Source organism: Perognathus longimembris, chromosome 17, assembly GCF_023159225.1.
Source record: "Perognathus longimembris pacificus isolate PPM17 chromosome 17, ASM2315922v1, whole genome shotgun sequence".
In the NCBI taxonomy this organism is placed as follows: Eukaryota; Metazoa; Chordata; class Mammalia; order Rodentia; family Heteromyidae; genus Perognathus; species Perognathus longimembris.
Genome location: NC_063177.1, coordinates 51,434,980 through 51,462,513, shown reverse-complemented (window position 1 = coordinate 51,462,513; position 27,534 = coordinate 51,434,980). Strand labels below are relative to the sequence as shown.

General features: G+C 61.6%; 1 protein-coding gene across 1 annotated transcript; it reads right to left on the bottom strand.

Moving 5' to 3' along the window:
- Positions 1–23,908, bottom strand: Kif19 (kinesin family member 19). Its single transcript, XM_048365630.1, has 20 exons — positions 23,791–23,908; positions 22,197–22,277; positions 12,432–12,542; positions 11,641–11,728; positions 11,184–11,320; positions 10,372–10,497; positions 9,954–10,148; positions 8,523–8,669; positions 7,279–7,401; positions 5,994–6,159; positions 5,543–5,717; positions 5,213–5,411; positions 3,965–4,235; positions 3,743–3,864; positions 3,047–3,180; positions 2,775–2,880; positions 2,552–2,636; positions 1,141–1,547; positions 741–900; positions 1–559 (listed from the first exon to the last, which is right to left on the bottom strand). Exons 1-20 carry the CDS (start codon positions 23,791–23,793, stop codon positions 435–437), a joined length of 2,961 nt encoding a protein of 986 aa, XP_048221587.1. The 5' UTR covers positions 23,794–23,908; the 3' UTR covers positions 1–434.
- Positions 23,909–27,534: the final 3,626 nt, after the last annotated feature.

Here is a 27,534-nt window from a genome sequence, read left to right as displayed (position 1 = left end):
GAAGGTGAAAAAAAGCAAAGCCTCTGCCGCGTAACAAAATCAGATCCCCTCCCAACCTTCCACGGTGGTAGGTGAGGCGCCATGCCGGCCGGGCCCCTCCCCACCGGTGCAGCTAGCTGCTCTTGCACAGGTGTCTGCCCGGCAGCCTCAGCGCACCAACAGCTCCTCTCTGCCAAGTCCGGGGCAGCTGCAGATTGGTGCAGGGTTTTGGCAACCGTGTTCTGTCCAAGGCTGGAAGTCAGGGGTCCAGCTCCCCAGCCGCTTCCCTTCCCCTTGACACTGGAAACCTGGAAGGGCTGAGCTGACACCTCCACAGCTCCTGAGTCTCAGGGGTCACGGCCTCTGAGCTCTTGCCTCCATTCCTTGCCCCTATTCCTTGATGTGCCCCCTTCTGGCTTGGGGTGGGAGGCCATAGCTGCTTCTAGTAAGTTCCCTCAGTTATGCCGGAAGTGTCCATCTTTGCTTGAGCCATGGGGCAGGCTGGGCCCACGAGCCGCTCGTCGTCGGGACATGCCAGCCGGGTCGGGGGGACCGGCAAGGGGTGAGGCATCCCCAAACCCTGCAAAGGAGAAGGGGCAGGGGCAGGAATGCCTCTCATCCTCCTCCCCCCATCACCCAGTGGCCGGGAACTCCCCAGGGGCACCGTCCTCCAAGTGTCCTAGAGAATGGAGATTTCCAGGTCTCCTCCCTGGGCTGGCGAGGGCCTCTCCTCTCCCGCGGCCTCCCTTGCTTGTGCTCACCTGGGTTCTGGTTTGGAGGGAGTTTGACTTTGGTCAAAGGCATGGTGACTTTGCCCAGATGCCGGATACCAGGGACTGGGTGCCCGCACACTGGCATCTTGTGGTCTAAGATGCCCTCCAAGGGTCGGGGCCCGAGGAGGTGCGGCTTGGAGCGAGAGAGCTGTGTGGTTGGAGAATAGGGAGGTGAGGCTGAGAGCCGCGTAGGGCTCTACTGCAAGCTCTGCCCGGGGCGGGGGGGGGGGTAGTGCTGAGGGTGGAGCTTCTGGCTGTAGCACAGGGCTGGCTGTACGAGGGGCGGGGGGGGGGAGCTTCTGGAAAAATCTAGCCCTCAGGCCCCCCCCCACCCACCCACAAGAACAAGAAAGAGGCCCAGACACCCCACCCCTCCCCCTTGCCTTACCCCATGGCCTGTGACCTCAAAAGACAGGGACCTCCGCTTCCTCCTTTTGGCCTCCAGTGACTCCTCCCTTTTCTTGCCCATGTTTTTCTTCTGGTCACGCAGCCAGGGCCCAGAGGCTTCACCCCGAGGCCCCCGGGCCCTGGACGGGGCCTCGCCCGTGCTGCTGGACAGGTTGTCCTCGCTGGCAGCGTGTTGGAGCGTGGGGCTGGGGGGCCGTTTGCAGGCCTGCGGGCCCGGCGGCCGAGCCTCGTCAGCCTCGCTCAGGGAGCCCAGGGAGCCCAGGGACAGGCTGCTGCTCTCTGCGGCAGGCGCCAGCAGGGGGCGCCCTTCCACGCCCAGGGCCCGCGAGCGTCGCCCGGCAGCCTTCACGGAGATGCACTTGGTGCCCGTCAGGATCTCTTTCTTTTCTACAACAGAGTTTTCACTGGGAGGTCAAGGTCACCTCCCGCCGCCCCCCTCCTCTGCCCGGGCAGGAGATCGGAGCGGTGGCCAGCGCGCTTTGGGTTGCACCTGACACCCCTGCTTGCTTGCCATCTAAGAGACACAACGGATCCCCTAGTGTTATGAGGGTTTGGTCCACCTTATCTGGGGGAGCAAGGTTTAATTAGCATTTGCCATTACAATTAATTAGTTGGTGGAAGGGTGTGTGTGACCCTAAGTGCCACGTGCTTCCAGTCTCTTTTGTGTACTTATTTATTTTTGTGCAGATCCTGGGGCTTGAACTTGGGGCTTGGGCCCTGTCCCTGAGGTGTTTTTGTTGTTGTTGTTGTTGTTGTTGTTTGGTTTTTGTTTTTTTTGCTCAAGGCTAGCTAGCAATGCTACAACTTAAGCCACAGCTCTGCTTTTGACTTTTTTGGCGGTTAATTGGAAATAAGTCTTCTCACGGGGCTGGGAATGTGGCCTAGTGGCAAAGTGCTCGCCTCATATAGATGAAGCCCCGGGTTCGATTCCTCAGCACCGCATATATAGAAAAAGCCAGAAGTGGCGCTGTGGCTCAAGTGGTAGAGTGCTAGCCTTGAGCAAAAAAAAAAAAAAGAAGCCAGGGACAGTGCTCAGGCCCTGAGTTCAAGCCCCAGGACTGGCAAAAAAAAAAAAAAAAAAAGAAAAGAAAAGTAGGAGCTGGCTTTGAAATTTCAGCCTCCTGAGCAGCTAGGATTGCCGGTGTGAGCCACCAGCGACCGGTCAGATGCTCCCGTTGTGATTTCTGGTTGTAACCCCATCTCTGCCCTTGAGCAGGTGTAGATACTAGCTGCTGATACCCAGCCAGTCCTCTGGGGGGCGGGGGCGCTGATGCCCTTCTAGGTTAGAAAGTATTGGGGCACGTGTGCATTCCGCCAGGCTGAGGGCAGGAAAGGGCTTTGGCTGGGCTGATCCGAGCCGTCTAGACCTTGCAGGTGGGTGGCACATGTACCTTTGTGGGATAAGGGAATCTCCGACAGATTCTCGCTGCTATCAGGGGAAGAGTTGATCCGGCTGCCCAGGCTGTCCAGAGGGGGCTGGGGTGAAGTATTTGGGAAGAGGAAAGAAAGGCTTGAACGCAGGAAGGACCCCTGCACCCCACTCAGCAAAGATGGGCCGGGGCTCATCCCAGACGCTGGCTGACTGCCCACCCCCAGATGGTGCCCAGAGCTCACCTCCTGGGCCACTAGGCCTCCGACCTGGATGGGCGGTGGGGTGGGCACCGCAGACCCTTTCGCCTGCCAGGCTCGAGAACTGGCCTTGAACATGTGGTGGGCTTCGCTGAGGATGGCAGTGGGGAAAGAGGGCTGTTGACCAGACTGGTCATGCTGCGGTTCCCCGCCACCGCCAGCAGGGGGAGCCACCAGGGAAAGTACCCAAGTCCCGCCTAGCCTAGCTGTGCCTGGATTGGCTCCCCCAGGCCAGGGCACCGCCGGGATTGGCTCACCTGTCTGTGCCGAGGGGCGGGAGGGTGCTGTTCTGTGGGCGCTGGGCCTCGGAGCTTATTGTCTTTATGCTCTCCAGGTCAGAGTCTGGGGTCAGCGTGGCTCCTGCTGGGGTAATTTTGGGCAAATAACTGTCCTGGGGAGGGGAGCAGAGCAGGGGTGGGCAGTCAGAAGACTTGAACCTGGAGCCTGCAACCAGCACAGGGTGACAACCCCCACGGGTGACAAGGACCGGGGCCATGGTTTTCTTGGTATTCTATTTATTCAGTTAAAACAAGGTTGCTGGGTGCTTGTGGCTCACGCCTGTAGCTAACTCAGGAGGCTGGAAAAGCTCCGGGACAGCACCCAGGCCTTGCGTTCAAGCCCCAGCACGGGCACAGAAGTAAATAAAGCAGCATGACTCCGGCTTGCCTTCAACTTGCATTTCTCTTGCCTCGGCCTTCCAAGCGCTGAGATTACAGGCACACACTACTGAACTGGTTAGGGGCCTTCTCCCGTGGCCTCCCCTGACCCCCTGACCCTGGACAGGGACAAGCAGTGTTTTGAGAGGAAGTGGGGGGGGCACCTTGCTGGGCTTTGCAAGGCGTAGGGCGTGGTAAGAAGGAACTGGAGCCAGTTCCCCGGGGTTCCTGCCGGCTTGGCCCAGCAGGCCCCTCCCTGGGCACAGCCTGGGTGTCTGGGCCGGCCCCAGCGCCCACCTGCAGGGCCCTGGAGGCCACGCGGTCCACCATGGCGGCCCGCTGCAGGCTGCCGTCCTCCAGCTCGCGCAGGTACACTTCATAGAGCGCTTCCAGGTGCCGGGGCACCGCCAGGTTGTAGTCTGCGGGAGGGGCGCGGCGAGGGCTCAGCGCGGGCCTGGGGGTCGCCTCGCCGCCTCCCCCTTCCTCACCCCACCCGGGGGGGGGGGGCGCGGGACCTACCCTCGATGAGCTGCCGCTGGCCCTGGATGATCTCCCCGCAGAGGCCGCGGTGCTGCTCCAGGCGGCGCACGGCCTCGCGGCGGTGGCGCCAGGCGCCGTCGCGGAGCAGCGCCTGCGACTGCATCTCGGTGATCTCCACCTCCAGCTCGTGCACGCGGCACAGCAGGCCGAGCACCTGGCGCTGCTCCTCCGAGCCCAGGCGCCGCGGCAGCGTCTCCTCCAGGCGCCGGCCCCGCGCGCGCAGCTCCCGGCAGCGCTGCTCCAGGGCCAGCTGCGCGCAGACGGGGGCTCAGCGCCCGGGCAGCGCCCGCCAAGGCCGCCCTCCAGGCTAGGACCTGGGGCTTCGCAACCAAGGGCTGCTCCAAGGTGGCCCATCTGTGCCTGCCTCCCTCCCTCCCTCCCTCCCTCTCTCCTTCCCTCCCTGCCTGCCTCCCTCCCTGCCTCTCTGACGGCCTTGCCTTCCCTTTCCCTTTCTTCCTTCCTCTCTCCCTTTCTCTTCCTCCCTCCTTCCCTTTCTCCCTCTCTCCCTCTCCTCTTTTCTCCTCCCTCCCTCCCTTTATATATGGTGGCTTGAATTTAGGGGCTTGCACTGCTCTCTCTCGCTCTCTCTGCTGGTGCTCTACCACTTGAGCTAGACCTTCACTTCCAGGCTTTGGCTGGTTGGCTGGAGATGAAGACTTTTCTTATCTCTTCGGGCTGGGCTGGGTTTGCACCGCGATCCTCAGCTCTCCACCTCCCGAGAAGCTAGGATGCCCGGTGCGAGCCACTGCCGCCCAGCCTGTGCCCTGTTTCTTGCCGTGCTGAGCACTGCGCGCCCTGGTATGGGCTCCATGGGCCTCTGTTTTAACTCCAGCCCTGTGACGCCCTCGGGGCCTCCCTCCCTGGCTGTGCCCCATCATGGACGGTAATGAGCAGCGGTCCAGAAAGCCCCAGTGATTCTAGCGGCCGCCATGCTTTAGATTCTTGGTTTGGGCCAAGCACTAACTTAATATCTCCTGTGACTTCAGTGTCCCCGCTTTACAGGTGGGGACACTGAGGCTCAGAGGGGTGAAGGAGCTTAGGGAGGTCGTGGTGGGTGGGAGGCGCCTGGTGGCCTGAGTTCCCAGCCCCGCCCCTACCAAGCACCGCCCCTTCCAGCACCGCCCCCACAGGCTCCGCCCCTCCCAAGCCCCGCCCCTCCCCAGGCCCCGCCCCGCCCCAGGCCCCGCCCCACCCCGCCCCAGGCCCCGCCCCCCGAGCCCTGGGCACCTTCTCCTCGCGCAGCTTCTTCTGCTCCTCCACCAGGGCGGCGATGCTCTCGCGGGCCGAGGCCACCTCGGGCGGCTCCAGAGCGTCTGGCTGGTCGTCGCCCGTGTCCGAGTCCTTCTCACTGTCGTCCTTCGTGTAGTTCTCCTTCCTCCGCTCCTCCCGCCATTTGAGGGCCCTGCGCGACTTTTCGTGCTCCCAGCTGCCACGGCGCCGCCCCGGGGAGACAGGAGGCGTGGGATTCAGGCCCAGCCTGAAGGGCAAGGTGTCACCCTGGTGCCCAGCTCCCCCATCCCCGATCTCGCGGGGGGAGGGTGGTGCAGGGGCGCATACCCAGTGATGGTGAGCAGGTGGCAGGAGGTGTCGATCTGCACCTCCACGCCGTGGGTCTCCAGCTCCAGCAGGCGCCGGTGCACGTCCATCTGCTCCCGGAAGGTGCCGAGCAGCTGGTCGCGGACCTGCGCCATCTCGGGCTGCTCACCCTGCCGGCTGTGCGGCTGCACCTCGGCTGGTGGGGGGCAGAGGGGCAGCGGAGCGGGGGAGGGATTGGCTCAGGCCCACGTGGGCTCTTCTCCTCCCCCCCCCCCAATTCCTCCAGGAAGGCCTCCTCGGTTGCTCTCTCCTCCGGTGCCCCAGCTTGAAGGCTCAGGGAGGTTCCGTGACTAAGCCCCTTGTCTACCCAGCCAGGAAGAGCCGGGCTCAGCACCCCAGAGCAAGGGGAAGCAGCCCAGGAGGGGGTGTTGTGGGGACAGGCCCCCACAAAAGTGCCCACATACGCACGCACCCCGAATGTGCTGGTGGTCACCCCGCTCCGGGCGCCCCGGGGCCTGGCCCTGCCCCGCCTGCTGGTCTATCTTGCACTTGAGCCTCTGGATCTCGCTCCGCAGGTCGGCGATGATGCTGGTGTACTGGGCCATGTGGTAGGAGACGTTGAACTGGTTCTGCTTCACCTGTGGGGAAGCAGGGATGGGGGAGGGAGGGGGGTGCAGCTCTGCCTCCACCTGCCTACCCGCTGAACCCCCAGCCTTCCTGGACCCAAACCCAACCCACAGCCTCCTGTCACACGACACGGCTCTGCTAGATCTGATCTTCCTGAAGCACTGTTACCCTTACTGCCAGGGCAGAGGGGTGGAAGGCCCGCCACCGTCTCTCTGGTGTTATCCTTCATTCCCCTTCCCCAACTGGTCTCAGCGACACCGGCTGCTGGTCTCCTGTACTAATGTTCACCACATGCTCCCTGCGGTGTAGCCATTTCCCCCTACACACACACACACACACACACACAGACACACACACGAGCCCAGACAGGCTCACCAGACAGCAGGGGCCCCCCTGCAGGTTCCACCAGAGGACGTGAACTCGAAAACCAGCCAGGCCCAGCTCCCGTCTCTGCCCCACCAGCCCCAGTTACACAGAGTCTGAATCCTCACTGTCCTCGGCTGTGTGATGGGCAGGAGTGCTAACGCCTGGCGTGAGTGTGTGTGTGTGCGCACGTGTGTGTGTGGACTGGTACTGACAAAGGGCCTGGGCCCTGTCCCTTCGCTTGTTCTTGCTCAGAGCTGGTGCTCTACCATTTGAGCCACAACTCCACTTGGTAGTTTTGGTTTTTGTTGATTCATTGGTGATGAGAGTCTCACAGCCTTTCCTGCCTGGGCTGGCTTTGAACCACAATCTTCAGGTCTCAGCCTCCTGAGTAGCTAGGATGACAGGAGGTCAGCCACCTGCTGACCAGGAGGTCAGCGCCTGGTCCTGCTTAGTTGGGGGATGGGAGGAGACCGTGTATCAGATAGTGGAGAGTTGGGGGTTCAGGAAAAGCACCGCCCCCCACCCCCGTGGTGAGGCGTGTGCCTAGGTGCTGTGACCACCTAGAGGCCTGAAGGAGCCTCTGAAGAGGAAGAGGAAGAGGCAGGTAGGGGAACCGGGGGATGAGAAGAGGAGGGACCTCGGAGCCAGCTGAGGACTCCTGCCTTGATAAGCCCGTGCTGGGGGTGCTGGGAAAGGCCTCGGTTCAAATCCTGGTCCAGGGGTGTGTGCTGGGGGTGGGGAGGGGGCAGTCCAGGAACCCTCACCCTGTTCTTAATGTTCTTGGCCCGGCCAGCGTAGGTCAGGGTGTTCCGGGATTCCTCGAAGGCAGTACTGGCCGGGCTGATGTGGGCGATCATCACCGTGCGGCTATTCCCCCCCAGGGAGTCCTGGGTGGGGAAGATGGGGGCGTGGTGAGCAGAGGCCCCTCCCCCAGGGCCACCTCCCACCATGGGGCGTGGTCAGCAGAAGCCCCGCCCCCAGGGCCGCCTTCCACCATGGGGCGTGGTCATCAGAAGCCCCTCCCCCTGGGCTGCCTCCCATCATGGGGTGTGGTTAGAGGAGGCCCCTCCCCCAGGGCCGCCTCCCACCAGGCTGAATGTGCACCTTCCCCTCCCCTCCCCTTCTCCCTCCCCTCCCATACAAAAAGCTTCGCTGCTGTGCATCTCCGGGTGCAGAGAACCCTGGAGGCCCTTCCCTGCCAGGAGACACTACCGCTCCTCCCTCCAGCACAAACCCTCAGCCTTATTGAACCCCCACCTACCTCCCCGGCTTGTGGGCACAGTCACGATAGCAAGCTGACAGAAGGGTCTGTAGGAAACCACAGACCTATTCCCAGCACTAACTAGTGCCAGCACTGGGGGGAAATTCCTTAGCCTTTCCGTGCCTCAGTTTCCCCAGCTGCACAGGTCACTCTCCCTAACTCACAGAGCCACAGGCAAAATTAAACGGTTGGTGGGGCCAGGTACTAGTGGCGCATGCCTGTAATCTTAGCAACTCAGGAGGCTCAGAGCCAGCCTGGACAGAAACGTCTGTACGACTCTTATTTCCAGTTAACCTGAAGAAAAAAGAAATGAGGCCGGGAACGTGGCTCAGTGGTAGAGCGCTTGCCTAGCGTGCATGAAGCCCTGAGTTCGATTCCTCAGCACCATGTACACAGAAAAAGCCACAAGTGGCGCTTGGCCCAAGTGGCAGAGTGCTAGCCCTGAGCAAAAGAAGCTCAGGGACAGTGCTCGGGCCCTGAGTTCAAGCCCCACGACTGTCTTGGGTGGTCGAGTGCCAGCTTTGAATGCAAAAGCCAAATCCCACTACCAGCACAAATGTGAAAATAAAAGGTTTGCAGGGATGAAGCCTGGACACAGAGCTCAGGGGGCCCTGGTACCTTCAGGGAGCGGGGTGAGCTCAGTGTAGGCACCCTGCCCCGGGGCGGGGGGGGGGCCTGGTACCTTCAGGAGCGGGGTGAGCTCAGTGTAGGTGCCCTGCCCCGGGGCGGGGGGGGGGGCCCTGGTACCTTCAGGAGCCGGGTGAGCTTGCTGTCGCGGTAGTTGATGTACTTGTTGCTGCTCTTGTCGCTCAGCGCGTTGATGCAGTTGCCCAAGGCCAGCAGGGAGCGGTTGATGTGAGCCCCCTCCTTCATGCGCTGACCCCGGTTTTGCGTCTGGGGGGGGGGGCGAGGAAGAGGAGGAGGGGAAAGCAGAGGGCAAAGCTGTGGCCTTCTGAGGGCTGGAGGCTGAGGCTCCACCGCAGCCATGCATCACACCCCAGCCCTCTGGAAATGTGGGGAGCACGGGGCACTAGATGGCTGGGTCCCCTCCTCCCAGGGAGCCCTTGAGGACCAGGATGGTTCTGGACTGAGGGCTCTGCTCCCTTGGGGCAGGCACTGTGGCCATGGCTGGACTCTGCCGTAGCGTCGTGCATGGCAGGCTACCAGATGTGACCGCACAGGCCCTCGAAGGCACCGGGGTGTCACGGAGCTAGGAGGGACGTGTGTGCACGCACGTGTGTGCACGCACGTGTGCAAGGGGACGTGATGCAGGGGCCGGCTCCTCTCCTCCAGGCCCAGGGCAGCTATCACTGCCCATCCTGGCAGAGCCGGCATTAGATAGCTCCAGTTACCATAGGCACCCCCCCACTTCCCTTCCAGGCTGCGCCCCATGAACCCTTAGGGAGGCCGGAAGACTTTTCTAGAAGTCAGGGACCAATTGGTGAACTCCAGTCCCGTTGGCAATCCAGCCTTGTGTGTTCAGATAAGGCCGTGGGCCTTCTCTCTTACCTCTGTGTGTGTGTGGGGGGGGGGGCGTGCACGCGTGCGTGTGCGCGCGTGCGAGTGCATGCCAGTCCTGCGGCTGGTGGGCGCTGTCCCTGAGCTTCCTTTGCTCCAGGCTAGCGCCCTACCACTTGAGCCACAGCTCTACTTCTGGCTTTTTGTTGTTGTTGTTCTGTACTTTAGTGGTGGTTAAGAGTCTCACACTTTCCTGCCCAGGCTGGCTTTGAACTCCGATTCTCACATCTCAGCCCTCCTGTGGAGCCACAGTTCCAGGTGCGGGCCGCCGACAATGCCTGGCTTTTCTCTCTTATCTTGGCTTCAGTTTTACCATGGTGACAGCACCCAGCACCCCCTGCCTAGGTGACCCCCCCCCAACCGCCCAATGTATCCTCCCAGACAGTGACACTGGGTGGCCGAAGGGACGGGGACTTCCCTACGTCCTTGCTGTGCTGGGCCCTCTTCCTCGCTCCTCTTTGTTCTTTGTCTTCCTACCCCACCCCTATCCCACCCCCAACGACAGTCCTTCCCCTCTTCAGGTTTCCCCCATCCTGAGCTTTCTGGGACTTTCTTCAGTCCTTCATGCTCAGGGTCTCTCACTCCTCTGGTCTCCTTCCCTGGGGATGCTCTCCCCGCTCAGCCCCCGCCCCATCCAGACAGCCCCTCCGCGGGCCTCACCTGGGCGGCTCTCTCGGAGCCCGCCAGGTCGATCATGAAGAGCCGGCCCTGCCGCACTTCCTGCAGGGCGCTCTTGACCCGGCTGCGCTGCCGCACGGCCACCTGCAGCACGGCGTGCGAGCGGGAGGACGTCCGGTTGGCGGCCGTGGGCTCCTGCGTCCTCTGCCGGTTGCCCTTCATCAGCAGTTGCATGATCTGGGGAGAAGGGGAGGGGAGGAGGGGGGTGAGCCCCTGAGAGGAGGCCTGGAGGTGGGGGGGCTGCCAGAACAAACCTCCCTCCCTCCCTCTCTCCCTCCCTCCCCCGTGCTGCCTCTCAGGACTCTGTGTGCGGCCGGGCCCAGCTCCGTCTCTGCTCTCCCGTGCCGTAGTCTCTCGGGCACCTTCCTCCTGGCCCCGGCCTGGCCACCGGGGGACCCACCTCTTTGGCGTTGATGGTGGACACCTCGGTGATCCCAGCCACCTGGATCATCCCTTTGGAGTCCTCCCTCAGCTCCAGGTACCCCAGGCCGGGGTTCAGCAGGTCCCGGATCATCTCATTATAGATCTGGTGGGACGGGTCAGGAAGGGACAGACAGTCTCAGGCAAGATGCCCGGGCAAGGAGCGGACGGGAAGCTCCCACTCTCTGCCCCCCCGCCCCCCCGGCAGGCTCCCGAGAGAAGCCTGGGGAGTTTCCCTGCCTTCCTGGGGAGGACTGTGCATGGGAGATTCAGCACCCACCAGCAACTGGGTCCCAGAGCCAATCAGCACTACGGGAGGTCTCGGAACCAAGGGGGACTCGGTTGACAGGCATGGACCTGCCCAAAGGCCAGGCCGTCCTAGCAGATCAGGGAGCCCTGCTTGTCGCTAGGCAACCATCAGCTCCCCCTGGGTGCCGTCCGACGAGGTGAGCCTAGTTGGCTGGCTGCACGCCCGCCCGCTGGCAGCTCCCCCTCACGCCCCTTCTGAGACGTCACGGGGAGACACTGCCCGGTGGAGGAGGTCAGCTTGCTGGAGGGGTCTCCCGCCCCTGTGTGCAGCAGCGAGGAGGTGACCAGTCTGGGAGTATGTCTGAACTCTGTTCACTGACGGGGCCTGGCTTTAGAGTCACGGGGTCTCGAGTTCGAATCCCCCCCCCCCACTGATTGTGCATAAGTTACCTCTGTGAGCCTCAAGTTTAATAAAGTGCGGCTAACACAATACAGAGGTGGGTGAGCAGCCACGATGGCTTCCCCAAGCCTGGGGGTGCTCACCTCCAGGTAGGACATGGACACCTCGTATTCCATGTCGTCGCTGGTTTCCTCAATGGCACGGAAGAGGTCGTTGAGGGTGCGGACGTAGATGCCGGGCTCGTGGTCTGTGCCCAGCATCGTGTAGGTTTTCCCACAGCCTGGGCAGAGGAGGGTGGGGTCGGGGCGAGGGCCGGGGGTGAGACCTCGCTGAACAGAGGCGTCTGCCAAGCCTGGTCTGTCTTTGAGGGAGGCCCCTCCGGACGGCCGGTGGGGGGAGGTGGAGGGGGTGGGGGCGGGGAGGGTGACCACGCTGGCTGGAGATGGGGGTCTCTGGGGCTGGAGGGCCCTGGGTGGGGGTGGACGCATCCTATCCCGGTCGTGGTCCTAGCCAGGGCCAGGCTGTCCCTGTGGGGGCCGAGGGGTCCTGACTCTCCCCCCCCACCCCCACCCCGGGGCTGTGCTCACACCCCTCCTGCACCTGTGGGGCCGTAGGCAAACACCGTGGCGTTGTAGCCTGAAATGACGCCATGGATGAGGTTCTTGGTGGTGGCCTGATACACCATCTCCTGCAGAGGAAGAGACGCCATGTTGGGGGCCTGGGACACAGACTGCACAGGTGCCCTGGGGCGTGTGGGAGAGAGGAGGGGGCGGGAGGGGGAGGAGGGGGGGTCTCTGTTTACACCCTGGGGAGGGAGGGAGGGAGGGGGGGGAAACGCCAGCCTGCGGCGGCGGAGCTCGGGACACCTGAGACGTCTCCCTCCACAGCTGGCTCCCAGCCCCGGGTCCCGAGGACGCAGAATGTCTGCTCCCGGGAGCACCCGGGAGACAGGGAGACGGGGTCCCTCGGAGGGTGTTGGGGTCCCTCGGAGGGTGTCAGCTTCCTGGAGACAGTCCTCCATCTGCCCGGCCTGCCCTGCAGCAGATGGCCTGCGGCTCCCTCCTTCCGCTCCCCGTGCGTGGCCCCGCGGTATGGGGGGGGGGAGGAGAGGGGGTTGAGGCGACCACCCTGTGCTGGGTGGGTGCGGGTGTCCACCCAAGCACGCTTGGGAAGGCCAGGCGTGCACTGTGCACGCGCGTAGGTGTGCGGGCATGGAGGTAGGTTAGTGTCTACGCGGGCGGGTGTTATGTCACCCAGGTGTGAACGACAGGTATGGGCGAGACGTTCACAGACAGGTAGTGGACGGGTGAGGGTCAGGGACTCAATCCTCCGAGGGCCACTCTGGGGGGGGGGAGGGGGGGGAGGGGAGGGGCGCTCAGGTGCGCCCTCACCTGGGTGGCGGTGAAGTCAAAGGCCACGTCGAACAGGTAGGACTTCTCCCTGGAGCGGTGCGCCCGCAGGATGTCCTCGGGGTCCTCCATGGGGTCCATGAGAACCACCATCTGCAAAGGGGCCCGGCGGGGAGGCCACGGTCACCCCGGGACACCCCCCCCGAACCCCCAGTGGTGACCTGGAGAGATGGGCTCCACCCCAGAGGAGCAGAGAGATCCCCGGGTGGGGGGGGCAGGGGTGCCCCACCCACCCCACAGCAGGTCCCCGACTTTGAGCGTTCCCCTCACGACAGCGCCGCCCACACGCTGCCCCTGTGGAAGGAGAGGGCGGAAGGCCTGTGGGGGGGCTGGGGTGGGGGGCACACGTGTGTGTGTGTGTGTGTGTGTGAAGGTAGAGAGGGGCTGGCTGCGTGGCTAAGGGACCCATCTTCCGGAACAATCTGAGCCCGCTCCACTCCACTCCGCCCAGGTGCCCAGCGCGTGGAGCCTTGTCCCCGCTCTGTGGGGAAATGTGGAAAGGAGGGTTGGCTCCTCTTGGGGGGGGGGGCTAGGAGGGGTGGGGGGGCCCTGCTTTAGGATAGGATGCAACGGTCAGTGCCAGGTTCCTGACAACAATGCCGGGCAGGGCAGGCCTTGAATCCCAGCTCCGCCCCTCATGGCAGAATGGCGGCTTGGAGGGAGCAGAGCCCCCCCACCCACCCCCAGAGCTCGGTGCACTGGGGTCCCTCTTTAGGGAGCAGTAAAGAGGAAGGTGGGGGAGGGAAGGGACGAAGGATGGGCCCCCTCCCCCTCCCGGCTGTGCTGCCAAACCTAGAGAGGAGAAAACGAGAAAGCCACAGGCTGCAAGAGAAGCCAAGCCCGTGAGTGGCTCAGGCCTGCGACCGCAGCTACTTGGGGGGCTGCGCTCTGAGGACCCCCAATTCCGAGCCTCACGGCCGAAAGACTCTTCATCTCCGACGAACCGCCGAAAAGCCAGAAGCAGAGCCGTGGCTCGAGCGGCAGCGCGCCAGCCTCGCGTGAGCACGGCTAAAGGACGGCGTCCTGGGTTCAAGTGCAAACACGCGCGCGCGCACCTATACACACACACACACGTACAGTACGGAGTCACCGTTGGTGACCCGGTCCTTGCCAGGAAAGTAATGAGCTCGTCTCCAGCCCCCTTCCCCCCCCCTCCCCGCACCATGCAGCGCCCCCGTGGGGTGGCTGGCACCTCCAAGTGCTGCCCTGCGCCCTGGGAACCCCTGGGCTCCCTGGTGCCCCGGCTCTGCCAGACAGCCCGGGGAACTGAGCCGCCCAGCGCTCCCCGCCTAATGAGGCCGGGCCCGTTCCCCGGGGCCAGGGGACCTGCACAGACGGATGAACGGCCAGACGGCGGCTTCGGGCGGTACACCGAACGCCTCAGAGGCCCTCGGCGACTCACGGGAGGAGAGGCGCAAGGAGGGAGGGCAGACGGGGCGCCCTCGCCACCCCAGGAACTCTAGCCATAGCTAGCCTTATAAAGTCCTTTAATGTGAGTTCAGGATTGTTGCTTTGGGTTGGGCCCCGGCAGGCCAGTTCTGTCTGTCCTCCGACCATCTTTTCACCCCTCCCTGTCCCCCGCTCTCTGCTCCCACAGAAAGCTGTGTGGGGTGGGGGTGGGGGGGTGTCCCTCAACCATCACCACAATCTGACTGAGGCCCACACATGGCTCACGGTAGCCCCGGATGCTCACGGGGCCCTGGACAAATATCAAAGGAGATAAACTGAGACCCAACATGGGTAAGGCTGGGGGGAGGGGCGGGTCTCTTTTAGGGCCACCGAGCCAATGGCTGCATGAGCAGGAGAGCCAGGGCTGGTGACAGTCCCAAAGTCCTTGCACACAGCCAAGGCTTGTGGAAGGGACAGCGGGGGGCGGGGGGGGAGGGGGGAAGGGAAAGAGGGCATGCCAGGAGCAAAACTGAGTTCAGGGGCCTAGGAGATCCACGGTGGGCCCCTGTGGGTCTCCTTGTCTGTCAAGCCTGAGGAATTAGGGGCACCGTCCCAGGAGGACGATGACCTTGGGAATTGCATTCACTCTGTGTCTCCCCACCCCCACCCCCATGCCTCCTGCAATCATGCACCTGTGCTGGTGGCACCCAAACAGGCCTGGGCCTTCTGTGGGGCTCCAGGGAGGAGGGAAGGGGAAGGGGAAGGGTTCCAGGAGGCACAAGTCCAATCCCATCCACAGGATTCTAGGCAAGCCAGGTAGAAGGCAGAGCTGCAGGCAGGCCCGGTGGCTGCTTTGTGCACAGAAGGCCCCTTCCCGGCTTGCCAATGGCTGGCGGCCCCAGTCCGCGGAGCTCGGAGCACCTGGGCCTACGCTGCCACCTGGGGGACCCCGTCTGTCCTGTCACTGGCCTCGTCCTCGGGGGGGGGGGGGCGGGGGTGTCTCTGGCCCAGGAGCTGGCTCCCTGGCCCATGCCTGCCAGCCGTGTGGGACCTGCTCAAGTTTCAGACGGAGCTGCAGATCAACCCTGGCTCTGAGTCCCCCTGGCATCGGTCCCCGGGGACGCAATGGGAGCCCCGCCATCGGTGCCAGCTCGCTCGCTCTCGCCGTGTGGGCAGGGGCAGTGCCGGGGTGGGGGTGGAGAGGACGGCCGCCGGCACTGCTGCCCATCCCCCCCCCGCCGCTGACTGTCACCTGACCTCGGGCTCAGCCCCGGGCACCTGGGCCTCTGGGTCCTTGGACGGCTCTCCTTTAAAGAAGGCTTTGTCCGGGGTCTGCCCTCCAAGGCATGGCCCCCATTCCTGTCCACACTGGCACACAATGGGGCCCTTGTGCCCCTGGACCAGGTGAAGCACAGCGGAGCTGGCAGGAGGGGCGGGAGGGGGCACCAAGGCGGCCAAGGAGACCAGCCTGTGGCATTGGAGCCAGCCGACTCATTTTGGGAGCACTGTCCGTATGCCAAGCCCGGAGCAGGGAAGGGTCCAGGATGACGGACGCGAGGCCCGTGCCCTGCTTTCTGTCCTGCTTCCTGACATTCCCTGGAAGCTTTAATAACCAGGTGAGTGCCGGCCATGGAGGAGACCACCTCGCATCCGGACAGGACAGGAAGGCTCCTGGGAGAGACAGCACTGCCGTCGGATTTTTTTTTTTTCTCTTGTGCCAATACTGGTGCTTGAACTCAGAGCATCTGGGCACTGTCCCTGAAGCTTGATGTGTGCTCAAGGCTGGTGCTCTACCACTTGAGCCGCAGCTCCACTTCCAGCTTCTTTTTTTTTTTTTTTTTGGCCAGTCGTGGGCCTTGGACTCAGGGCCTGAGCACTGTCCCTGGCTTCTTCCCGCTCAAGGCTAGCACTCTGCCACTTGAGCCACAGCGCCGCTTCTGGCCGTTTTCTGTATATGTGGTGCTGGGGAATCGAACCTAGGGCCTCGTGTATCCGAGGCAGGCACTCTTGCCACTAGGCTATATCCCCAGCCCATCTTTTTTTTTGCTGTTTAATTGAGGAGTCTCACAGACCCTTGGGAAGAAGAGTCGGAAAGAAAGCCTGGGTTTCCTCTCCTTGCCTCTCTGCCAGCAGTCTCTGCAGTACGGATCTCAGATTCACACGCACCGTCGGAGGGCGCTCCCCCCACCCCCCGGAGTGCGGGGACCCCCTGTGAAGGCACGCCTGCCCTCGCTCTGGGGCCTCCCACGCCCTCTCTCTGAAGCTTCCTGTGAATGTCACCCTGTGTCTACACACACACACTCGGGGGGGGGGGGGGCGCTTGCAGAATAAAACTGCCTTTGATGGGGGAGCTGTGGGCGTGCCCTTTCTGAAACTTGGGAGTAAGCATTCTCGTCAGGGGTCAGTATTGTCCCCAAAGCTACATGCAAAGCCCACAGTGAGATTCAAAGCAATTCCGCTCCCTGGATCAACCCCTTCATACCAGCTCTCCCAAACCTGGGCCTGAGACAGCCTGCGTGCTCACACGGCTGCCTGGCTGTGAGGGGTTGAACTGTGCCCTACCCCGACTCTCATCCGAAGTTGGTAGCTGGAGGTGCCAACCCCAGGACCTTTGATTCTGAGCTTCTTTGGAAACCCAGCGCTATGGATGCAATTAGCTATGTGAGGTGCAGGCCCTCACCCTACCCACCCTGCTGCCGCCCTGATTCCACGCTTTGGGCGGCCATGACTGTGGGCCACTAAACTCCTTTTCTGTGAGCCACAGCCAGAGGGCAGGAGGCAGGGCAGGAGGGGGAGGGCGGGCGGCTCCGGGACCTGCTTCTTCCAGCTCTCCCCATTTGTGCAAGTCTGCACGAGCGTGCATGGTGTCCTGTCAGGTGTGCACCTGAGCGTGTGGGAAGCAGGAGAGCCCTCCCCCAGCTGTGAGACCGCTGGAAAAATGGCCCCTTCTCCAGCCCCAGGGCGGCAGCACACACGGGCCTCCGGGACCACACTGCTGTGTGGCCTCGAGCCCAAAGCACCACCTCTCTGAGCCCCGAGTGTGGCCCAGATGGAGATCAAGAAAGAAGGACGACAAGACTGGAGTCGCCAGAAAGGAGGCCATACCCGCTCTTCCGCCTGACCCAGGAGGGCTTGGGTTGGCTCTGGCTTCATCCTCAGTCTAGGGAGCCAGGCTCAGGTGAAAACAGCCGAGTAAAAGCAAAGAAAACCCTATCCAGGCACCCGTAGGCTCATGCATGCAATCCTGGCTACTCAGGAGGCTAAGATCTGAGGATCGTGGTTCGAAGCCAGCCTAGCCAGGAAAGCCCGTGAGACTCTTACCTCCACCAAAAAGCCCAAAGCAGAGTTGTGGCTCAAATGGTAGAACACCAGCCTTGAGCAAAAGAGCTCAGGCCCCCGGGAGTCCAAGCCCCAGGACCAGCAAACAAAATGTAGCATCCCCATGACACGGAATATCATGTAGCCACGGAAAGAGACGAAGTCCTAACATAAGTTACAACAGGAAGAAACCTTGCACACATCACAGTAAGGGCATGTTTTCACCTATGCTCAGCCTCCACCCCCACTGTGACACCCCCCACAAGGCAAGCAAGGCAGAGGCAGCCCTTGGCATCGGTCACCTATACCTTATTTACCTATTGCAACAGCCTCGAATTTGCAGCTGCAGCTCACATCCTCTTTAATCCTCTCCATTCTTCCTGGAGGAGGGGAGCAGGAGGGTAGAAGAGCTTCTCATTCTCTAGTAAGGAATGGAGGTGGGGAGGAGAGGGCTTGTGGGGGCGGGGGGGGGGAGGTACTAGCCTGGCTGTGCCCTCTGAAACCCACAGTTGAGCAGGGGCTCTGTTCTGATGCGCTCTTTCTTTTCTGCCCCATGTCACCCCCTCCTTCAGGCCGGGCCTTGCTGCTGGGCCTCCTGGAGGGGCTCCGGACCCCAGAGCAGGGAATGGCAGTTGGGCTGCAAGCAGATAAGTGCTAATTATGAGATTACACCCAAATCCTGCAGGTAAACACGGGAAGGCCAGCAGGTGTGGGGGGGGGGGGGGTGTGGGGGGGAAGCAGGAGGGAGATGGCGGCTGCTGGTCCCGGGAGCAGCTCCCGCAGCCCTGCAACTCCCTGCAGTGCGAGGCACGGGGCCCTCGTGCCCCTCATCCTAGCTGCTCAGGAGGCTGAGATCTGAGGATGGCAGTTCCAAGCCAGCCCAGGCAGGGGAAAAGCAAACATCCCTGAGAATCTTACCTCTGATTAGCCAGCAACAGGTAAGAAGTGGAGCTGTGGTTCACGTGTACAGTGCCAGTCTTGAGTGAAATAGCTCAGGGACCACACTAAGGCCACGAGTTCAAGCCCCGGTACCAACACACACACACACACGCACGCACGCACGCACGCCCCTTCACCCCTCAGACTCCTCAGGGGTTCAGCTTCAGCTGTGGAAGTATCTAAGACTAGGGACTCACTCTCCCTATATACATGGGAGCCTCGGGCTGTGGTAGAAGGCAGGTCAGGTTTTCCCTAACTCTGGGGCTCGCAGCCGTCCCCTAGCTCAGCCCCTGAGACAAATTAACATTCGTTACCCCTGAGCGTTGAGGCAGGCAACGTTAGTGCACACGGTCCATACAGAGGCCCTCCAAGAAAGGCCTCTAATGTGGTGGGTGTGGTGACAACTTCCGTCCTGAACAGAGTCAGGGCCCTGGGACCCCAGGCCTACCGGGCCCCTGAAATAGCCGTTTAGAAATCCGAGCCCTAATTCCAGCTCCCCAGACCCCCAGAACTCTTGCTCCTTTTTTATTTTTATTTGTCGTTGGTTGCGGGGCTTGACCATCTCAGGGCCTGGGTGCTGTCCCTGAGCTTTTCTGCTCGAGACTAGTGCTCTACCACTTTGAGGCATAGCTCCACTCCTGGCTTTCTGGTGGTTAATTGGAAATAAGAATCGTATGGACTTCCCTGCCCTGGCCTGCTTTGAACCACTCAGATCTCGGTCTCCTGAGATGCCAGGATTACAGGCATGAGTCACTGGCACCCAGTTTCTTGCTCTCCTCCCCGCCCCTCTTTCTTTTTGTGCCATTCCTGGGGCTTGAACTCAGGGCCTGAATGCCGTCCTTTAGGCTTCTGTGAACCATAGCTTCACGTCTAGCATTTTGGTGGTGGCTGATTGGAGACAAGCGTCTCGCCGACTTCCCTGCCTGGGCTGACTTCAGGCTTCGATCCTCAGATCTCAGCCTCCAGAGTAGTTAGGATTACAGGCGTGAGCTACTAGCACCTGTCTCTCCCCCTCACTCTTGCTCTGAGGACACTTTGCCTACGGGAGTGCCCACCTCTGCCCAGCCTCATGGTGATGGGCTCCCGGCTCCAAATGTCCCCAGGAGAATGGTGCCGAGACTAAGGAAGGAAGGCTGTTGCCAGACCCCCTCGGTGGCCCAAGCCAAGTCCCTTTCACTCTTCCCACTGAGGACCCACTGGTGGGTGGATGTGGCCGCGGCCACTCCCTGCTGATCACCAGGGGCCGAGGCTCTGGTCTGTGCCGCTCTACACCCCTCTCAGAGGAAAGTAACCACTGGTGTCCAGGCAGGGGCAGAAGGCAGGGCCCAGATCCAGGCTAGAGGAAGCAGGTTTGGGGGGGGGGGGGCCCGCCGGAGGGTCAGGACCCCACAGACACGATGGCCACACTGAAGGGAGAAATGGGATGCAGGTGCCCAGCCCAACTTGATCTCTTAGGAGGAGGCACCTGCACCACATAGCCGCTCCGGCCCCTGTGCCTTAACCTCCTGGTTCCGAGCATTACGGGTCAGGAGACAGTGGGCTTTAGAGGTTCTCAGAGGTGGCTTTTGCCCAAACCACAGTTAGAAGTTTGAGGCCAGGCCCCCAGGACAAGCCCCACTTTAAGCCCACGGGGGGACAGAAGCCCACAGGGCCAGTGGGTGAGAAGAGCTCTGTGCTCCGCCCGCCCTGAGTCTCTCTGCAGCCCCATTCAGGGGGCCCCAGCGCAGGCCTGGAGGGTGGCGTGCCCCAGCTGGACCAGGCCAGAGCTGGAGGGAGCCCCTGCCCCGCAGAACGGAGCCGGTGTTTACGGAGCTGTCACACAATGGGCTCCCCCTTCACGGGGAGTGTCCCGGTTCATATTCACCGGTCCCCACGCCGGCTGGGAGCCAGCAGCAGCCAAGAGACATCACTGTCCCAACCCTGAAGACTCGATAGCCTCGGGGACAAGCTGGCCGACCCAGGGAGAGGCCCTGACCGCCAGGCGTTCCCTTCTCCTGAGCGCTCCAGCTTGTCAAGCCTGGGGGAGGGCGCATCCAGCAGTGCTGGGGACTTAGTCTCCGACAGGCGACCACCAAAGGGCTCTCCCTGGCAGACAGAGGCTCCCGCCTGTAATCCTACCTACTTGGGAGGCTGAAATCCAGAGGATCATAGTTTCAGACCAGTCCAGGCAGAAAAGTGCATGACACTCTATCTCCAAGATAACCAGTAAAAAAGAAAAAAAATGCAGAGCTGGAATCCTGGCTCAAGTGGTAGAGTGCCAGCCGTGCAAGCAAACCAAGACAGTGTGAAGCTCTGAGATCAAGCCTCAGTACTGACTAAGAAAAACAAAAAAAAAAAGCTGTCCCTAAGTGCCAGGCACTGGGTAAGTGGACATACCCTATGGCCATCAAGGTCTCTTTAGAAAAGGCATCGTGACTGCTGGCCCCTTCCAAAGATGTGGCAATGGAGGATCCAAACAACCCCTGCCCAAAGCCACCCAGAGGGCAAACAGCACCACCCACTCTGCACTGCGCATGCTCGGTGCTCTGCCGGGCTTGGCCTGGATCTCCCCAGACACCCCTGCTTCTCTGGAGGTCTTTGGAGAAGCAGAGAGGGAGAAGAATCAGCCCTCAGGGTTCCTCGATACCCTTGGCTGTGCTGGGCTGGCGGAGGGAGGGAAGAGACGTGGGGGAGGGCACCTGCCGGGAGCGGCCCCTCCCCTCCCTCCCCCCCCCCGCCCCCCGCCAGGAGGCTGTGCTTTGGATTACGGCCCAGCCCCAGAGACCTCGGTCCAGGTTCTGCAGGTGTGCACACGCCTTTCTCCGCATCACTGGACGCTATTCCGACCTCCGATCGTCGAGCCACAGGGCAGGAAATAGCAAGGGGCCACCGTCAGGCTCTCCTACCACCTGGGTACCAAGCCTGCTGCCTCCCACCACTGGGCCACTGTCCCTGTCACCCACCGCAGCACCCGAGTCTTGAAACCGTCTGTCCAAGAAAACATCCCGTCCACGTCTGCAGAGCATGCCCTAACTCACCTCCAGCCTCACCTCACTGTCAGTACTGGGACTTGAATTCGGGGCTTGGGCACTGTGCCTTCGCCTTTTCACTCAAGGTTGGCGCTCTACCATGTGGGCCACAGCTCTACTTCCAGCTTTTTGGGGGTTAGTTGGAGAAAAGAGTCTCACAGACTTCCCTGCCCAGGCTGGCTTCAAACCACAATCCTCAGATCTCAGCCTCCTGAAGTCGCTGGGATCACAGGAATGAGCTGCTGGCGCTTGGCTATCACCTCCTGCACCACACATCTTACCTCCCTCCTTCCCACCCCTTTCCTGCTTGAGCCACACTGGTCTCTCCTCAGTTACCCAGTTGTGCATAATTCCTCTCACCCCAGCACCACAGGGCCTTTATACACGCAGGTGTTTTGTGTTTTGTTTTGTTTTTTATTACAACGGTAGACCAGACTAGCCTCAAATTCAAAATCCTCCTGCCTCAGTGTCCTGAGTGCTGGGATTATTGGTGTGCACCACCATGCCCAGTTCAACGCCATCTCTTCAGGGAGTCCTCCTTGGCCTCCAGGGCTAGGTCAGCCCACCCCCTTACTTTCTCTCCTGGGCACTTCATATTTTTGCTCTTGCTGCCCTCAGCTGCAAACCCTCATTTGTTCCAATTCTTTGAGGAGCGCCTCATTGCCCCACATTGGACTGGTAGTAACCGAGCGAGGACAGGCCCCTTTCCTATTAATAGGAGTCTCCTGCATCCTGATAAATACTTCTGGTGTCATGGGCCAGGCCTTCCTACATCATGGTGACATAAGGAGCGAGAGAACAGCTTCCGAGGACTTAACCAAACACCGACCCCCAGAAGATGCTCTGACCCCAAGAAAGGCATGTCCACGGAGCAGCAGAGAAGCCACGGGCACCTGGGAGATAAGTAACCCGGGTCCACCCAGGCCAGGGCTCCTCTCAGCCTTCCTTGGACCAACCTAAGAAGACAGACGAGCCCTTGGCTTCCTCAGTGCTGCCCGTCAGTGGTCCATCCCAGAGTTGAGGGAACAGAAAGCATCAGTGCCCCGTGAGCAGGCCTCCCCTCCTGCAGATCCTGGCTGCGGGCCCCGCATACCTGCTCATCCATCTTGTGGGCAATAAGGGTGGCTCCTTCCTCCAGCTCTGCCACACTGATGGGCCGGACCCTGAGCGCCACCTGGGGAAGGGGCAGGGGGTGGGGGTTGGGGGAAGGAGAGATCAGGGGCCTGGGGTTAGACACAAGAGTTCCAGGCTAGGCCACCCAGGGAAGGGTGAGCAGGCCTCGGGATTCCCTCCCAAGAGCAAGCCCCTGGGTTCTCCAAGGTCCAGCCACCCCAAGGAAAACTCTGAAAGTCAAGTTCACTGCCGAGGCCGGAGGGCAGCGGGTCCACAAGATGTCAGGCTGTGTCTGAGCCCAAGTCGCAGGGCAAGCCTCAAGGGAGGGAACTGTGCCCAGGCTGCAACAGTCACACGCCCGAATTAAACACCTGAAGCTCCCTTGGGCTCGACCCTGGAGCTTTGGCAGGCTGGTGGCACCTCTGTGGATGCTTCAGGATGATGGGGGTTAGGGTTAGGATAGCATGATGGTCTTCCCCTTCCTCAGGCCAATGACCTGGGACCATATCCTCATCGCTCCCAGGAGAACGGCACCATCTCTACTCACTAGCCGATAAAAGCCAGTGGGTCTTCATCAAGCGTGTGGGTCTCCTAAAGAATGGGGTGGGGGGACGAGGTTGTGCTCATCTAAGAGAAACAGCTGCTGCGGTGGGGATGGAAGCTGCCCTCGGCTCACTTTAGAGAGAGAGGCAGCTGCACTACACAGCAGATCATCTTTATCAGCCTCCTGGGAGGACTCTCCTGGGGAGCGGAGGGGAAGAGAAAGGAGGGAAGGGGAGAGGAGGGGAAGCCCCGGCCCCTGCCCGGGCAGTACACAGCACACACTGAGGGTGTTTCAAACAAGCCCGCTTTTGCCGCCAGAGAAGATGCTTCAGAGCCGGGATCTTGCCTGTGGCCCCGGCCAAGACTTTCCTTCGCAGGAGTTCAGGCTGCCCTGCAGAAGTGGGCTGCCAGCGGTAACATTAGCTCCCAGGCACAAATGAGGCCTGGGGAGGGGGGTTTGGAGAGAAAGACCCCCACATACCTACCCAAGCTCCCCCTCATCTTTCCATCCTGACCCCCACCATGACCAGGTATCTCCATCTTCAGTCTCCATCTGTCCACCCTTCCTCCCACCTCCTCATTCCTCTCCCAGGATCCCTGTGCTCTGGGGGGGCCAAGGGGGTTGCTTCCAGTACTGCTCTGAGGTACTTGATCCTGCCTTGGCCACATGGGTGTTGCCTGCCATGGACTAACCACTCCGGAGCCCATGGTGCACCCTGGGCTCCAGGATCTCAGATCCCACCAAGTTGGGGAGTCTGACTGACCCACCACGAGCCCCCTGCCCCCGTGGAGACCCAAGGCGGGGGGGGGGGGGCAGGGGTGAGGCTGGGCTGACTTTCTAGACTCAGGAGGACACCATACCCCCTGTACAGCCGTTCTCTAGGACTTGGGCAGAGTGAGTGGCCCTGCACAGCCCCAGCCCCTGTCCCTTGTCCCTTAGGGGGATGCTGCCTGCCCCGTGAGGGGCCGGCTGAGATGGTGGGGTTCAGGGGATGGTGGAGGTCAGGAGGAAGGAGATGAAGGGGTCTCACCATGAGTTGCTGGTCCTTGGAGTCCCCCACTGTCTTTCATGCTTGCGGAGGGCGGCGAGGCTCAGGCCTGGACAGAGGGCATGGCCCAGCCGTACCCCCACCTCGGTCTGGCCGCCGGGTCGCTCTTGGGCGCCGTCGCTGCCTGACAACCCGAAACCAACAACGCGCCCGCGGCCGGGACGCTGACCGGGAGGCGGGGCCGCGCCCCGCGCCTCGCGAGGCCACGCCCCCGACCCGCGAGGCCTCGCCCTCGTGCCCCGCGGAGGCCACGCCCCCGATCCGCGAGGCCTCGCCCTCGTGCCCCGCGGAGGCCACGCCCTCGATCCGCGAGGCCACGCCCTCGTGCCCGCGGAGGCCACGCCCCTGCCCGCGAGACCCCGCCCCGCACGCACGCTGGGCCCGGGCGTCCGTCCGTTCCGAGCCGCGGCGTCTGTTTGCTGGGGCCCCCTCGGCTCCTGCCCGCGCTCCCCGGGCTCGCGGCGGCCCCGGGCGGCCCCCGCTGCGCACCTGGGCGTCCTCCGGCCCACCTCGCGGCTGCCCGCCCCTCAAGCCTCCATCTTCTGCTGTTGGCTGCCTCCTGAGCGCGGCTGGCGCCACCCGTTTCCGTGGGCGGCGCGGGCGTCGAGGTGGTGGGCCGGTGCCCCCGCTCCAGGCGCAGGGGAGATGGGCAGCAGGGCGCAGGGCTGTTCTTGGACACGGGGCAGGGGAGGTGGCAGCAGGGCGCAGGGCTGTCCCTGGCCACCGGCAGTGCCGCTCCACCCCTCAGGGCTCCCCACTACCACACGAGGCCTTAGGCTCACATCCGGGTCCAGGCCAAGGTGGATGGGCTTGGACCTGGGACTCGCCTGGCTTCCTGCCGACTGGAGGGGCCAGGAGGTCTAGGACGGTCGCAGCATGCTCCATGCTCGGTGACAATGGCAACGATTGCACACACTCGGGGCGCACAGTGGAAAGCTTCCTGGCCTCAGGAGGCCCCCCCTCCCCCCCCCCCCCCCCCCCCGGCCGGAAAGCAGGATCATAGATAGTCCTGGCTCTCAGCCTCTGGGAGCTCTGCTTTCCTGCTGCCTCCTGGCCTATTTCCTAGATGATGTCGGGGTTCTCGCTGCCGATGCTGGTGGCTGGTTGTGGCTGGTTGTGGGAGTCATGTCCCCACTGAAACAGAGCCCAGAAGCCCCAGCAAAGGCCGGAGAGGGAGTCTTGATGTGATGGGGGGTGTGTGTGGGGGTCACCTCCCAGAGGAGGAGCCGGGAAAGGCAGCGTTCATATCCCTCTGGGCTGTGCCTGCACCCAGCGGCAGAGGTAGTGCCAGCCTGGGCCCTGGGCCTGGCTTCCTGGGCTATAACCCCAGGAGCCCGTGTTAGGATAGCTATTAATAAACAGAAGCCGGAAGCAGCTGGTGGCCTCAGGTTTGAGAAATACATAAACAACTGAAGGGTTCTGTAGAAACGGCATCCTCCTGCTTGGGGAGGGAGGGCTGCCTGTCCCAGACTTTCTGCTGTTCTCTGGTTCAGGCTGCTCTCTGGAGCTGGTGGATTTCAAAGTGGCATGCTGCCACAGGAGCTAGGTTTGTTTAGAGGCTGTGCCATGCTTTTGTTTTGTCTTTGGTGCCAGTACTGGGGTGTGAACTCAGCCTTGTGCTCTCACTTGGCTTTTTTTTTTGCGCTCAAAGCTGGCGCTTGAGCCGCATTTTCACTTGTGTTTTATTTCGGTGGCTAATTGGAGATAAGAGTCTTACAGACTTTTCTGCCTGGGCTAGCTTTGAACTAGGATCCTCAGATCTCAGCCCCCTGAGTAGCTAGGATTATGGATGTGAGTTGCCTTTGCTAGTTCACGCTTCAGTTCTAGAGCTCTGAACTGTTGGGTCAGCCATGGAAGCCCCTGGTCAAGTGGGTTACGTTTCTTTTCTTTTTCCTTTATAAGAAAATTCCTCCGCATGCATAAATCCTACCCAGAATGTGCTAGGAAGATTAATGGGTAGTATAAGCAGCTTCTAAGCAAAAGATGGCTAGAGATTTATTACTTAAGCCTCTCCTTTCTCCCCAGAGTTTTGCTGTTATATTTTATTTTTAACCTGTGTGTGTGTGTGAGAGAGAGAGAGAGAGAGAGAGTTGGTGCTGGGGCTTGAACTCAGGGTCTGGGCACTGTCGCTGAACTTGTTGGCGCTCTGCTACTTGAGACACAGCTCCACTTCTTTGGGTGGTCACACGTGTCTTTCTTTCCTGTTCACTCTGCATTACTTCTGTCACATTCCTCTCCATTCTCCGCATCAGCCCCTCCTCTCCTCCTCGGGGAAACCACTTACACCCTTTCCAGGGCCATCCAGAACGCGTTCTGAGGGAGGCACACAAGCGCTGAGCGCTGGGTCCACGCTGCCCACGCGCGCGCTCCGGAATGTGCCCGCTCAGCCTGCCCGGTCGCTCATGTCCCCCCCCCCCGTCCTGTTCCCGGCCCCCCCCCCCCCCCCCGCCCCGCGCACCGCCTTCGGGCTGTGACCTCGGTCTCACTTCTCAATCACCCCAGCCGCTTGTTTAGCCTCTTTATCTCCTTTTCTCCCTCCCCACCGCTTCCTACAGCCTCCCTGTTCTAAAGACAGAGCACCGTTGTTACCTCCCTGGAAATCCTGCGGTGGCTTCCCTGGTGCCTTCCGAATGGAGTCTCCCCCTCCCCCGCCCGCCACGCCCCCTCCCCCAGCGGTGGCCAGGCTCAGCCACAGCTGTCCTCGGCGTGAGCACGCATCTGGCTCCTGCCACTCTGTCCCAGAGGTCCCTCAAAGTACCTCAGTGTCTCCTGCACCCCACTCTTCGGACTTGAGCGACAAGAGTTCTTTCTCATAGCCTTTGCTTTGTTTCTTGAGACAGGGTTTTGTTATATGGCCAGGCCTGGACTTGAACTCAAGATCTTCTGCCTTGGCTCCTTGTATGCTAGGTTTACAGGCATGTGTCATCACAAACACACCTCTGTGTGTGTGTGAGCTCTCTCTCTGTCTCTCTCTCTCTCTCTGTCTCTCTCTGTCTGTTGGCACTGGGGCCTGAGTTCTGGGGCTTCTTACCTTTACTTGGCTATTTTTGTGCAAGACTAGCACTCTATAACTTGAGCCACAAGCGCCACTTCCAGATTTTTGGTGGTTCATTGGAGATAAGAGTCTCACCGATTATTCTAACCAGGCTGGCTTTGAACTTCAATCCTCACATCTCAGCTTCCTGAGCAGACATGGTTACAGTCATGAGCCACTGGTGCCTGGTCAATACAGCTATTTTTATTAATTTTTGTGTGTGTGTGTGCCGGACCTGGGGCTTGAGCTCAGGGCCTAGGCGCTGTTCTTTAGCTTCCCCTCCCCCTCCCCGCATCAGGGCTAGCACCCTACTACTTGAGCCACAGCTCCACTTGTGGTGTTTTTGGTAGTTAATTGGTGAAAAGAGTCTCTTGGACTTTCCTGTCCGGGCTGGCTTCAAACTGGGATCCTCAGATCTCAGCCTCTTGAGTCGCTAGGATCACAGGTGCGAGCCGCCCGTGCCCAGCCCCTACAGCTATTCTTAAAGGCAGCTTTAGGCCCTTGCAAGGTCAGCTGACGACCACAGAGTTGATGACAGCCGTGGACACAGGCCCAACGTGGGCTCTGAGACGCCTTCACCCCCACCCCCCACTGCTCTGCTAGGTGTGGCTTCAGGGCGTGCCGGAGCCGTCCACCCATTGTCCGCCTGGAGTCTCCGCAGCCCTGAGCAACAGTGCACAATCACCAGCCTC